Below are 15,386 nucleotides of genomic sequence, written 5' to 3' on the forward strand. Positions count from 1 at the left end.
TCTACCTTTAGCTGCAGTGTCGACGTTTGCGAAAGTCTGTGAATTAAATGCGAAAGATCTCATTTGCTATTTTTCACTGATGAGTTCTTCAAACGATGAATTTTCTTTTCTGTAAGTGATGTCTCGTGTAGTGTAATTGTTTGTTTACTTCTTACACCTAGTCGCAGGTAATCTTTTTCTACCATCGGAAGCCTACGACAAGGACGCGTAGCCTGAATGACGAGGAAACTGACATGCAGTTTTACTTTGAACCGCCACAAGAAACAATGTTCTCCTTTTTCACTATTGTGTTCTTTTTTACAATGGAAGTCCACGTGGATTTGAACAATGGCTAAAAAATTATTTTTAAAGCGCAAGAACCTTAGTTTCTATAATGCTAGATATACAATGCTATCAGTCATTTCTCTGGCGAAGAACAGCAATATACAAGCTTGTCCTGGCGGTGACCCGTATTTCAAGACTTTGTCAGTGTTCGGAATGGATACCAATTCCTGCCTCATCCGTGTTTTGCTCTTCATTGTGGGTGAGCAAAATTTTACGCCCAGAAATTAAGCTTCCAAGCATTCATGCAGCAGATGTAGCAGTAAACGCTTGCATTAAATATGCTAGCGAGAACTACAAGGCTCTTCGCGGAAGTCTGAAGAGCGTAGAAAATATAATTCTTTCAAAATTGAACGTTCCAGTTGTTCGTAATAAGGGAGCGTAGGGCTGGTTTTGAAGTGCCCTTGATCATGACAACCATGTGAATTATTTTAGCCGGGTAACCTGCAAAGCCTATATGAACATCAATAGCCTTTATCCGTGTGTTGAACTGAAGCACACATTCACACATGTGCATAATTTTCGGACTTGTAAGTTAATCACTCTCCAAAGTATTACACTGTGTTCGTGAAGTGGACGCGTCTTAGCGATAAGCTCTCTGGATGGCAAAAGTTAGGCTTTGTTTGGGTCTAGAAATACAGAATGCCGATTGCGCACAGTATATGATTATGGACACAAGGACAACCAAATGAGTTCTCACCTTTAATAAAGGATGGGGTTATTTGGAAGACTACAATGAGCACTCAAAAGCCATTAGGACTTTCTCTTATCATTTGCTTTCTTCCGCGTAGCTGGGCCATGCGCGACGAAGTCCTCCTATGCAGGCATTTTGCATTGTCAGCGACTGGTGCCACCCGATATTGTAAGTATAGGTAACAGGTAACTGCATGCTGAGCGCGGAAGTTGTGAGCAGTTTATTAAGTGATAGCATAGGTTTTGAATTAAAGGTAGGTTTTTAAGAACGAAGTAAAATAAATAGAGCTATGGCTTGTATTCGCAAAGTCACACTTATAAGAACTCACTCATTTGTTCACAGTGTAAGTCCACTGCGCGTAATAGTGAACGTGACGATGGCGGCGACGGTCGTGAATTCCATACAACAGTTACGTATAAGAGAAGTTTCTTTAGTGCCAGTGTTGCCCTTTCTAAATATATCAAAACCAAGGGCTCTTCATAACTGGGGATATTTGTATGTAGGGTAAGCCTTCCAAATCAATAAACTTATCGTTGCTTCAAGCAGCTGGCGCTCCCACCATTACACTGCGTGAATACGTATCAAAATCGTAGGACGTGGCTTCGCTCACGCGCGAAGTAGCGAGGTTATTTCTCTTAGATATCTTTATTGCGATAGCAATTATATGGATATACCACGCTCATTCTGCCGTCGTTGGCGACGGCGGCGTCACTGTAACGTTCCGTACGAAGTCAAAGGACGATAAAATCGTCGCCGCGCGCGGTATCTAGTATGTGCGAGTGAAAGCGTCCGAGGCTGAGCCGTCGATGGAGGCTCAATGTCGCACGCACAATGGAGGAAAGCGGGGAGGAAGTGCGCCGCCTTCATTCGAGCGCAAAGCACCGGGAACAGGGGAGGGGGGCATCCTACTGCCCCAGCGGCTGCGTATGGCGCGGCCACGCTGGCCCTATCTTGAAAGTCATCTGCGATGGGGACGGAGCACGCGGAGTGCTGATAGCTTCGTCTTAAGTCTTCCGAGCCGCAGAAGAATTATATACCTCTTCCGAGTATCGCTTGGGGCCGCTGGTGTCGCGGCGCACGGACGCGCACTCATGCGGCTATTTTCATATTTTGCGGAAAAATACTTAAAGCAGAAATTGCACACTAAAACCACTGAGTCGGGTTTTTTAAACACAATCGTTACTTTTATATCAACATTTGTGCCCTCAAATCAGTAATTAAAGAGATGGTTAACTGATCTCATTTAAATACGGATGGTTCCATTGAGAAAAATATACTCCTGGTGCGGTACGTCACTGCTAATAGAATACCATTGGTTGCATCCTCGTGTATTCTATATTTTGCTATGAAGAGCTTGGATAACGATAACAGAGACAGCAGAGGCAGAATGTATGCTGTTCCGCGCGAATCTGACTGCCTATCAGGAGTGTACATGCTCATTTGCAAGGTAAACTGTAAAAGTATTCAAGGCAATGTGCAATTTGAAGACCTCGCCAGGATATACACACAATGCTTCTCAACGGGGCAAGGCTATGACACGTGGAACATAGACAGACAAACCGGTCGATGGGACGCCGTCTCAGGAAACCAAGCAAGCTAGCTGCGGGACTTGGAACGAGCGGTACGAGTAGCAAAGCGTGAATCTTCAAGCGGAATCGTACAATGTTTATTTTCAGTGGCTGCCCAAACGAATGGCCCTGAAACACACCACTACCACAGGTACATGGCGATCACCATAAGAAATCGCCGAATAGGAAGCTCGTACACTACATCAAAAATCAGAACTACGGATTTTTGAGCGCATCAGAGCGTGCGGAGAGCCAGCGCCTCTTGCTTCGCATGTGCCACGATATTGGGGGCGTGCTCCACCACTAGAAAAACTTGCGCTGCCATCGGCGTGAGGTTTTATGTGAGGTGGTATGAGGGATCACATGAACACATAGGCCCCGTCGGCTGCATCGGAAGCGCCGAAACAAGCTGAAAACGAAATTTTATAAGCCCCACCTGCGGCTGCGGTTCTGATTAAGTGGGGAGGTTTGCCCGCTTCGTTTGTCTATACTTAAAAACCCTTGAAAGCACTATATTAGGTAACGGCTGCATTTGAACGCCTCTAACACGGTAGACTACTGCTCGGTGCCGCAGTGCCGGACGTACGCAACTAAGTCTCGTGTCAGCCTTTACACGTACCCGCGGGACAAGAAGCGGCGTAAAGCTTGGATCGCGAAATTTATAACCGACAAGCAGTCATCGGCTTCAACTCGGATCTGAAGCAAGCACTTCCGCGAGGAAGGTTTCTGATACAGCGTCGGAATCGCGACGTTGAGTGAGTAGCAGAGAGCGCGCACTGAGACGCTCGAACGCGCGCGTTGCCAGGCTAATGTGATGAAGTATTGGTCTATGAAGTTATTGATGCTAGATACTGGCAAGTTCACTGAAAGGTAACGGTAGGACGCACATTTAATAGAATGCATAGCATATGCTCATCTTTGTGTTAGCACCAAACAATGAATGTACACTGGATTAAGACAGAGAAGCAGCGGAAAATTGGTCGCTGAGAAAGCCAGTCAACAGACAGTCTGATGCAACTCGAGAAATGATGATATCGAAACGTTGAAGAAGAGTGAATCGTCGCCACGGCACATGACAAGTCTCCGTAGGCGTCGAAGTCCCTAGTTATTAATTATTTTTAACAGCTGTGATAGCGTCCATGCAACAGTGGTTGCTTTTGTACTGTCAAATGCTCATATGATGCTTTCTAGAACTCACAGAACGGTGAAAAAACGCGCTCGCAGTGAAAGCGAAATATTGACATGTTTGCAGACGCGCAACACGGTCACTGTGAACCCGTCTGATCGCTGCCATGAGGCGCCATTCTGTTGTGCTCCGTTTCATTATACAGACACCGACTTTAAGCTGATATTTTACTTAGTTTGCTCTCAGCGGTTGCCTACCTTTCACGCAAGAAACCGGTTCGGGGAACTCTATCACGGCGGCTGCACGCAGTCAGCGTTCACTCTAAGTATTCGGTAAAGAGATAGGGTCGATAAACCTTTCTATGTTGTTTGTTTGCCCAAGATTATTATTTAGACAGTAAAGAACTGTCATTTCGAGAGCACTTACACAAATTTCCACGAGGGCTCCAGCGCGGTTTTTTGATGAGCGTCGACTATGAGGAGCACGTCGCGTTATCTCTCAAACTACGCAAGCCAGGCGCTTTCGACGAATGGCGACTCCGTGAGTCCTCGCCGCCAATAGGTCTAGAAGGGTGAGACTGTACGCCTTTTGCGCGCCTTTGTGGCTTTCCACCTACACCAGTGGGAGAGGCCTATAGCTAGGCAAAATAACAAGCCCAACCGATCATTTTATCGGTAGATAAATTGGTGAATAAGTAAACTTGGCTGTTACTTATCCGCTACTGTTTCGAGGTGCCAGAAAAGCTGTATTGGACCTGTACGTCTTATGTGTGCCTTGATGTTAGATGAAAAATAACTGTATATTTTTTTTTCAGACTTTCGCTTTGACTCCCTGCCTATTTCCATGTATATTAAGATACCTCGGAGCACCTTTCAACACTATTATGCAATCTGAACCCGATGGAACACCGTGCAGGGTAAGTAAATACATACAAAGAATAATGGTATATTTAAAGCTTGATATTGTACATCCTCATCTTGGTTCGTCAAGAGGCTAAGTCGACTAGATATATGTAGTATAAAGTATGAGTTAAAATACACTCCTTTATTTACAGTCATCCATCTTGATCACTTCCTTCTCTTCTTCCTCCCCTCCTGTTCTTGTCTCTTCTGTCTTCTTCTTCTTCTTCACCGGAACATCACATCCTCCCGGACTTCGGTTTTCATCCCTCCTGGGATGATAGGGTATGACAATTCCCACTGTTGATATTTCAGTTTTTCCTTCCGGTCCCAAATAGTGTAGCGATTTCAAAATTCCTTGTTGCTTGATGGTCTTTATCACTGTATAGGGCCCAGAAAATCTGGACTTCGGTCCATCTAAACTCCGCCGGACTAAAGCTATCTCCAGGCTCTATTACAGGCATCTTCGAGCTATGTTGCAGATCAAAGTGTCTCTTCATGGTTGATCTGTAGCGTGCAAGCTCCTCTTCTGTCTCGCGCCTTCCCGGCAGATCTACTTTCCCAACGATTCCAAGGTCGTAGTCTGCCGGTAGCCAAGTTGCTTTGCCTGATGCAGCAAAGTTAGGCGTGCATCCTAATCCCATGGTATAAGAATGATTGTGGTGCCTGACTGCTGCTTCCAAAGCACACTTCCATCCTCCACGGAAATCATGGTAAACTGCGATAAATGTTTTCAAATCCCGAATGAGCCTCTCAGCTAGGCCGTTTCCTTCTGGATGGTAGGGTGTGGCAAATCTCAGGGCAATTCCTCTACCACGGGCCCATTCTTGAAGCTTCTTACTGCGGAAAGCTGGCCCGTTGTCGGAGGCCATTGCCTTGGTGTTCTTGAACATATTCCGCTCCAGTAACGTCAAAACAGAATTGGCGTCTTCCTTTCCTGGCTTTGCAGCTGCCATGCGTGTGCATTCATTTATTGCGACAAGGAATGCTTGGGTCTTACTGACTCCCTCTCCTCGCTTCTTTATTTCGGCAAAATCTAGATGAATTACTTCAAATGGTACTTGGGAATAATTAGCGATGACCATTGGATTCTCGCTTGGACGATACTTGGCCTTGTTAATTTTGCGCTGGTGACATGTTTGCACGTAGTTCTTGATATCTTCCTTCATATTTTTCCAGATGAATCGACTTTTTATTTTCCGATAAGTTTTCCAGAATCCATCATGCCCTCCTGACTCTGGGCTGTCATGGCACAGCTTCAAAACCTTTTTCACCAAAGTTCCTGGCACGCAAAATTTGCCATTATTTCAAGTCAGGTCTTCGGTGCCTTCCCACAAGCTGTAAGCGTGTTCATGATCAGATGTTCTCACTTCTGTGATGTGAAGCCTGGAAAGAGCATCTGCGTCAGGAAGCTTATCACCAGGTCGATGGCTTACATTGAAAGTGAACTGTTTTATTTCACTGATCCAACGCGCCACCCTGCCCTTAGGCTGGGTTAATCCCAAGAAGTAGGTTAACGCTCGGTTGTCAATGAAAAGCCGTAAATTACGACCCTCTATGTAGCTTCTGAAATACCGGAGTGCCATCACAAAAGCCAGAGCCTCTTTTTCTGTGGTCGTATAATGTTCTTGAGCTTTTGAGAACGTAGAAGAATAATAGCCAGTCACCTTGAGTTGGCGTCCTTGCTGTTCCTTTGTGTCTCGTTGATATAGAACGGCCCCTGTACCATATTGTGAAGCGTACATTGCACAGCTCGAAAGGCTTGTTGAAGTCAGGTAGCACAAGCACAGGGTCCGACGATATAGCTTCAACAAGGTACTCGTACGCTTTCTCGCACTCTTTACTCCACACAAATGGCACATCCTTTTGCGTCAGCTAGGTGGGGCATCGTGTCTTTGCAGCGTAATCCTTAATGAACGCACGAAAATGACCTGCGAGCCCGAGGAAAACACGGAGTGAGTGTAGGTCATATGGCTTGACGAGCTTCTTAATCCTTTGTATAGACTCCTCTTTTGTTGTTTTAGTTTTGCCGTCAAAAACTCTTCCTAGAAACACAACATCCGTCTGAAAAAATTGACTCTTTTTCTTGTTAATCTTTAACTTTCACTGGCTGAGGACTTCTAACACGCACGAAAGGTGATTTTCATGTTCTTCTCTTGTTCGTGAGTATATGATGATGTCGTCAATGTATACGTTACAAAACTTTCCCAGGAATTCATCAAGAATGCCATTCATCATTTTCTGAAACCAAGCTCCAGAATTCTTCCAATCGAATGGTGAGCGGTTGTACTCGTACACATCGAAAGGTGTTACAAAAGCAGTGTACTGCTTGTAACCTTCTTGTAGTGGCACCTGCCCGTATCCTTTACAGAGGTCGATCCGAGAGAAAAAATTTGATCCACCAGTTTCATTGATGATCTCGTCTATTCGGGGCATGGGAAAAGGGAACAAATCAGTCTGGCCGTTTATCTGCCGGTAATCTGTGCAAAGGCGAAATGAGCCATCGTCTTTCGGTACTATGGTGATTGGTGACGCGAAAGTGGATGTTGATGGCCTTATAATACCGGCATTAAGCATTTGCTGCAGTTCGACCTTTAGCCAGGTCTTTTTCTCGTGGGAGAGACTGTACGGCTTTTTACGCACTACTGTGACGTCACGAAGCTTAAACGGTACCTCGAAGACATCTGCTGCTGGCGGGTACGTCTCAGCACAAATAAGTTCGGGAAAATTTGTCAGTATCTCATCAGCATTTCTAACTCTCCGATGTGAATTTTCAATTCCACCCTAATTAGACTGAAATGATCCGTCAATAGTCACATCGTCTCTCCAAGAAATATTCGTCTTCAATCGCTTCATATCAGGTCTAGATAAAATAAACAGGAAGTCAACACCCTGCATGACAAGGGCATCTACTTTCAGGTGATGTCCACCAAATTCAACTTCTACTTCTGCCCAGTGTTGCAACCTTCTAGTTTTTCCATCATAGCTTTGAAGACTAACTATTCTTCCTTCATACACCTTGCTCGGTTGAACAATTTCCTGATTTACCAGGCTTACGGATGCTCCAGTATCAACCAGGGACTCCCGACTTTTTCCATTTACCATCATTTTAACAAATAAGAGATTTGACTTCAGAAGGTGTACAGTTTCCATCGTTTCACATTGGTCGGACTCAGTATTAAAATATTCTACCGTTTCGCCATGTGTGTCAATGCTCAGTGGTAGAGTACTATGCTACCCGCCGTGGTTGCTCAGTGGCTATGGTGTTGGGCTGCTGAGCACGCGGTCGCGGGATCGAATCCCGGCCTCGGCGGCCGCATTTCGATGGGGGCGAAATGCGAAAACACCCGTGTGCTTAGATTTAGGTGCACGTTAAAGAACCCCAGGTGGTCAAAATTTCCGGAGTCCTCCACTACGGCGTGCCTCATAATCAGAAAGTGGTTTTGGCACGTAAAACCCCAAATATTATTATTATTATTAGAGTACTATGCCTTTTGATGGGACCATCAATCAGGAAATCGCTGGACACATACTTAAGGCAAGCAAGTAAGTCATCCGTGGAGGTTGGACGGTGTACACAAACCTCTATTTTCGATTCGTTAGTCATGCCTTGAATTATCAGGGGAAGGATTGCAGAGTCCGGTAGATTAGGGTCGGCAATGTAGAGTAAACGCCTCTTCTCGAAAAAATAATCCATGACTGTCCCTTCTTTGTGTCTGAAAGCTATTGCCGTGTCCCATCTGTCAACCTGATTTCGCTCAAAAGCAGAAAGAAAACTATATTTCCACTTGTGCCATGAAACACGGCATCGACTTGCGATTCGCATGTCCCACCATTTTCTGGCATTGCCAGATAAAAAACGGCGCATGTTACACACTTTGTCGTCCAATGACGTCCAGTGGTTTTGCGCACATGCGTATTCACAAAATCTGAGCCACAAGTTGGCGGCATTGGACACCCCATCGAAACTATCGGGCTTGAACTCTTCTTGATGTGGTTTCTGTGCTCTTAGTGAGTCGCTAACTGCTTCGAAAATCAGTCGCTGTTGCTCAAACTGCGTGGTCTGCTGCTGAAACAGCGCTTGCAACAAGGCGTTATTCGTGTGCTCAGTCTCGTTCTTGGAATCTATCCTTGAATGTCCCGGAAACATAACCTCAAATTCAGACATATAAGCATCGATTCTTACCACACCTTTCTCAACGAGGGCCGCTTCGTTCAGTTGACTCATCTCAGTGATGACGCGAAGCAGTTCCGATGAAGTCGCTGATTCCTGAAGAAGCACTGGATCTTCGCCATCAAGCTGGTAGGTCTTCACGGTCGTCTGCCCATCTGTTCTTCTTGCCAACGTCACTTGAAGCCACATGGTCGGCTGCGTCAAATATAAAGTACGAGTTAAAATACACTCATTTATTTACAGGTATCCATCTTGATCACTTCCTTCTCTTCTTCTTCCCCTCCTGTTCTTGTCTCTTCTGTCTTCTTCTCCTTCGCCGGAACATCACATGTAGCACACGCATTTTTCAGGAGCGTATATTGAATTGACGATGACCGAGAATACATCAGCCTGAGTGTAAGCCTTACATGTATAGGCTTTAGTGTATTTTAACGAGCCACACTCTCATGTGATGCCAGTCGATTAATTCCATCGGAATTCCATTACAGTTTCTACTGAAAAACTTCAGCAAAACGCCATTTTTCTTTTCCAAGCTTCTGACCTATCATAAAATGGGAGCGACCTTTGGTTTTCTGTTTTACGCCGGGAGTTACCCGAACTCTAACACATAGCTTATGCATATTAGCACAAAGGTCTCTCGTTAAATTTTTTGTTCATTGCAATGTTTGTTATAATGGCACATACATTATCTCAATTAAACATGTTTCTAGTGGAGGGCAGCGCAGACCGGACGAAATAAAAAAGCAAGTACACGCTCGTATCTTGTACTTCATCTTATCTTTCATCCGGGTTGCGCTGCCCACCCCTAGGAACATGTTCAGTCACCAACTCGCCCAGCTTGCCATGTTAATTCAGTTTATCTCAATTAAATCGAAGCGTTTGTCACTTTGTATAGTACGTCCGTGGAATTGTTGAAAGATGGAGCAGGCAGCCCGCACAGAGGTAGCAAGTAGCATGTCATTCTAATTAGTCAGGACTAGAGGCCAAGAATGAGGCTGAACTTCCTGAGTCAATAGGGCAAAATGCTCTGTGCAGCAAAAAGCATCATCGTTTATGGAGCCATCTAATCTCGAAAACCCGCGCTGCTAGCGGGCCATGAAAAATCCGACCATCAAACGATTTGACTCCACTGACCCCAGATCGACGTCAAACGATCTAGAGCATTCAGAAAACCAATATCAAAGCTGATAATGATAAAAACTCTTTGGATTGCGCCTACACTGTTTAACGAAATAGCGCTTTTCTGCACACTATGGGCGCTATCTATGCCGTGTAGACGACGATCTTGAGAACGAAATTTTTATGAAAACAAATAGAAAATGTTGTAGACCTGTTTAAACAGACCATACATTATAATTAAACTAATTCTTATCTTTAGTGGATGCCGCTAGTGGTCTAAAGATCACGACTGTACGCTGCCTATATAGATGTGGAACCAAAACAGCTACGGAGAGGTCGTTTAGGAAAATGACAGATAATTATGGTGTGAATGAAGAACCTTGAAGTGCGCGTCTTTTCATTAGGCAGAGGTTACTGCATTCATGGCCACTAGCCACAAATTGATGTCTGCCTAACGAAAAATTGCCTCAACAACGCCAGCAATTAGCGCCTTAAGCTCAACAGCCATACTTAGGTAACAGAAGGCTGTGGAAAACACGGTCAAATGCTTTGTTAACAATGAGAAACCGCTCTTCATCATGCTCAAAAGCCTAATTTAAAGCACCTGAAAAATCGTCTAGTTGAGACTTCCTGTCTTGAACTGAAATTAAGCCGTACTGAGATAAAGAGATGATGGCATCCGCATGTCAGATTCTCGGCATAGACTATTAGAACAAATGTTTGTCTGGAATTTTAATCAATTATCGTTTTTGCACTCAATTACGCATGCCAGTGCTCAGGCGAGTTTTAAGCGTGTTTTACAAATGGCACAGAATTAGGTCTGTTATCCAGTGATAACTACAACTTTCGCCAAGACAAAATTTGGTGAAAATGCAGGTACATATAGGCTGACGTGCCTGCGAAGATGTCTGTGGGTGGGTGAATTATGATTTTTACAAAAATACTTGCAAGGTAAGTGCTTGAAGCCCTTATATTCCAACAAATGTTTAAACGGGTGAGTACTGAGTGAGTCGTATATGGACGCCGTTTAAAAGAATGTGGTTTAGGTAACCACAAATAATATTTCTAAAACAGATACTCAAAAGCAACACCTTCGCCGGAAATCGAACTGGATGTTCTACAGGGTCGCAATACCTTGTTGTCAATTTTATTTACTATATTCTGCGGGGTCTATTTGACTCCGCTGTCTGGGTTCTCATATGAGAGTTATTTATATTAATTTGAAAATTTGTGCTCATAGCTGCCAAGGATTATGACCTGCAGAATTATGTGTTAAGTATTGATCACTTCAAACAAGGATCGCTAATAATTTTCATCGACTTTTCTTTCTTTCCACTAGCATACGGGCCAGTGCGTTGCAGGGGCCTGCCTCGATATTGGCAATTACGCCGCACCAGAGCACTTCCAATGGGGACCCAGCTCCGGCATGACAAGCTACCACAACAGCAATACCAACGGCGACGCTCATGCCGGCAACACTGCAGTCTCAACTAACGGCGGCTATGCGAGATATGGCGTTCTCAGTGAAGCAAAAGTGAATCCGTATACCGGCCAAGTTATGAGCGAAAATGGAAAGGAAAGCGGCGCGCCTTTATATGCCAGAGAACTGAGCGCTCGAAGTGCACTTCAGCATCTGTTACGTATGAAACGTGCTGCGCGAAGCTCCGAAGAAGGAGGGCGGGACGGCATCGAACTGTCTGGCAGCGGAAAATACATTTCTCTGTCAAGAGTCAAAAGGAGGAGTAAAAACCGCAGAAGAAACAGAAAAGGTGGTCCTTATAATGGCAACGCTTATGTCAATAGAAACATGCACGGAGCAGGAAGCCGCGTGCATGGCCCGTCGTATGGCCCGCCGTATGGTCCACAGAACCCTTCTGTCATTATAGTTGAGTCGCGAAACAAAAAAAGAAAAGGTAGTACAGCACTGAAAGTCCTGGCTGGTGGTATGGCCGCAGGAGGCGCGGGTCTTGTCACTTACAAACTTCTTGAAGGAGGAAAGGACAAACACAGGAGTTACAGCGAAGCTGAAGGTGCAGGTGCCAAATCCTCTCCACCTAATAAAAATGACGTAGAAGGGAACACAGCTGGCGCTCTAGGCACCGAGACCGGTTATGCAGGCCAAACAGGAACCGGCACACCGGAGGGTACTGGCGGTGGAGAAAACGACGAGAAGAAAATAAATGATGCGGAATCCGACACGACCGCGACAGCCAAGGGCACTGGAACGGACACGACCGAGACTGTTGGCACCGACGGGGCGCAAAACACCAATAGCAGTAAAACCGACGCTAGCGAGGGCGCTGGAACTGAAAAGACCAAGAAAGTCGATAATACTGCAACCGCCACGACTGATGTCGCAAAGAATGTAGGAACCAACGTGACCGTCAATGGCCAGGTGACTGGAACGGACGCCACCGAGAAAACTGACACTAAAGCAACACGACCAGCCGGAGGTACTGAATCTGGCACGATCGAGAAAAACACCGACAACGGGGTTAGTTCTGCACTCCCGACGGTACCGGTGCACACAGTAGCACGGGGAAGGTCAAAAGTATCAATGACAGTCGACAGCGATGGCGGCGTTCACATCCACGTTGGCAATGGCCATGAAGAGATCAGAACTTAAAAAAAGAAATAAATACTACACTGGAGGCGCATCTTCAAGTACATAATATATATAGCTCTGGCAGAGGGGGTCCTCTAAGAAGCAGCCTAACTGTCAATTGCGAGAGTTTCTGTATCGCCACTGGTAAACTGGTGATGGAGTACAGACAGGCAAAGGGCAAACACTTCAATCTATTTCAATTAGTAGAGGCGGCGGTCATTTAGCAATAGGTAAAAAATAGGCATATCACCATACGGCGGTGCTTAATGCTGGCGATTAGGATAATAATTTAGGTTTATTGACTCAACCACACGTCTCGTTTCCTGGTGGCTGCAGAATTGACTACGAAACGTACGTAATTAGGCGCTGGGAAATAATTTTCACACTGTGAAGGAACGTACGCCGTATCCTAAATCTAAGCGCACGCGCGTCTTTGCATTTCCTTTCCATCTTAATTCCTCTTAATCTTGGTTCGCAGGACACCAAAATAGGTGAGTTATATTCGCCAGGGAAAGCATCCAGTAAGTAAAACGTCTATACTTTAACGCCAGAACATTACCAACGGATACTTTGAAAGTCACATAAGCCAAACAATTACCGGTATATGTATTTTCGCAGGCAGTGAGGTGCTTCAGTTCGGTCGTTTCGAAATGAAATCGCAGACATAATTTATTCGAATGTTTATTTGTGATTTTCTGATGACAACTTCACTGTACACTGTAGGATTTATTTTGCAAGTTAACGCTGCCTGGTAAAATATTCCTGCTCAACTTATATGCGTTGTTTCACCATCCCAAAGCGATTTTTGAATGGCAGAAAAAAAGCTTTTTAATGAATAAGCAAGCTTATTTTTCCTATGTCTAGTTTTAATAAAATGTTTTTTCTGCTTTGGTCACTGTGTGTCAATTTCGCTAACACTAAGGTAACTGCGTTAGGCTTGAAAAAGAAACTTGAATACAATCAGTGAATAAATGTAATTCCTTCCTTTACCGTCAAATAAAGGAATAAATGACAGTTCCTTATGTTTTATTTTCTTACGAAGTTAAGAGACGAAGTATGGTGTATACTCAGTCAATTCACTAAATAAAATGCAAAATTAAGCTACGGAATGCTAAAAAAGAATACTGGCAGATAAGTCTCGTAGGCGTCCTTCTTCAGTGACTGCTTGCCAACCCTATTGCAAAACCCAGTGCCACAAGGACCCGGTGCGCCGGATTATGGGCTCAATACCGCGCGCTGGATGCTGCGGCGCTGGACAGGCGCGGCATACTGGGACGCGCTGGCTACTCGTGCGAAAAACAGATCTAGCGCGTTAAATATGCGATGCGTGGACACCGTATGCATTTTTTTTCATACAGAAAGTAACAAAGGGAGTTTCAGTGCAATAAAAAAACGAAAGAAATAGTATTGCTCTGACCAGGATTCGATCGTACAACCTACAGATCCCAAGCCCGGCACTTTACCCCTACGCCATGCTTCTTTTTCTTTTAGCATAGAATTATCTGTAGTGCCAAACCAATACAGTTACATTACATATGAACATACATGAGAAACAAATTCACACATAGTATGCAGTTCAATGACAGCTCAAAATTCTGGCAAACAAACACAAGGGTCCAGACGCAAAATCCATTCAGGGACGGGATCATATGTAGCCACTACACTCCGGACTTGAGCAGTCTCTTCTCGGAAGATAGACCTTGTCGAGCGAGGTGGCTCGGCATGTCTGTCGATCATTCGACTTCTCCATAATGAATAAAGTCCTAATAACATAAGCAAATCGTATGGTGTATTACTGGCTGTCTTTTTGAAAAGAAGGAACCCGATATCATAATATGTGAGAGGAAAGTCTTTTTTGATAGTTATTTGTAATATGTCCCAAAAATGAAACGTGTCACGACAAATTACAAAGCAATGTTCTATTGTGTCGGGTTGATTGCAAAGCCTACAATTTGTATTCCAGGGTATATACAGTCCCTTTTCTTGAAGCGACGTTTTAACTGGCAGTGTGGAGGTGTGCAGCTTAAAGAAAAACCTTTTCGCTGCTGGCGCATTGCACATTCTACGGACACGGAAAAGAACATCTTGACCAAATAGAGACAGATACGGCTTTCGGTACAGAGGCCCAGGGAAAAGGTTATCTATAAGTGCTGCATTTAGCGAAGTGCAATTAACGGTAAACAAATATTCAAGGGTGAATCTGGCTTTTAAGAATGAAATAGTGTCGACAAGTTCCTTTAGCAAGCCTCATAACGGTAGTTCTTGAGCAAAGTTTGTCGTGACAAAAAGAAAAGGGAGGTGTGACGCAAGACGTGCTCGATTAACTGCGAGAAGGAATGGATGACAGACATCTTTTAGGTAAAGTAAGCGCATGACCAATTGTCGCACAAACCAATGCAGAAGACCCAGGCCTTCCTTTTGAAGCGGAAGAAAAAGGTTGTCCGTTCTCATGGCTTCCCATGGTGAATGCCAAATCAAACATGCAAATATTCCATGAAATGCATGGACATGGACACGTGAGCAGTGCAAGACTTTCAGAACAAAAAGAAGCTTAGAAGCGAGAAACGTATTGCATGCCTTAGCTCTCGCAAAATTGGAGAGATCACGTCCCTGCCAGGTAGTCACCTTTCGACGGATAGTGGTTATCGTGGACGTTCAATGAGGTCCGCTTTTACGGAAGTTATCGAGAGGCACACCAAGATATCGCAACGGAGACTGATTCCAATGAATATTCGCTAATACAGAGGGAGTGAGCGCCCACATGCCTAGCCAAAAGCCTCTACTTTTGTCAAAATTTACACTAGCTCCTGCAGTCTCACAGAAACGCAGGGTAGCGTTTATTGCCATGGTAATGCTTGGCTTATCGACGCAAAAGAAGGC

The 15,386-nt window shown here is 44.7% G+C and overlaps 1 protein-coding gene across 1 annotated transcript; it reads left to right on the forward strand.

The window, feature by feature from the left end:
* The first annotated feature begins 388 nt into the window (after positions 1-388).
* On the forward strand, positions 389-13,432 carry LOC142576515 (uncharacterized). Its single transcript, XM_075686666.1, has 4 exons — positions 389-523; positions 1,113-1,183; positions 4,524-4,625; positions 11,241-13,432. The coding sequence occupies exons 1-4, from the start codon at positions 478-480 to the stop codon at positions 12,525-12,527; spliced, it is 1,506 nt and encodes a 501-aa protein (XP_075542781.1). The 5' UTR covers positions 389-477; the 3' UTR covers positions 12,528-13,432.
* The last annotated feature ends 1,954 nt before the right edge of the window (positions 13,433-15,386 follow it).

The sequence above is a fragment of the Dermacentor variabilis genome, chromosome 3 (genome assembly GCF_050947875.1).
Source record: "Dermacentor variabilis isolate Ectoservices chromosome 3, ASM5094787v1, whole genome shotgun sequence".
Classification (NCBI taxonomy): domain Eukaryota; kingdom Metazoa; phylum Arthropoda; class Arachnida; order Ixodida; family Ixodidae; genus Dermacentor; species Dermacentor variabilis.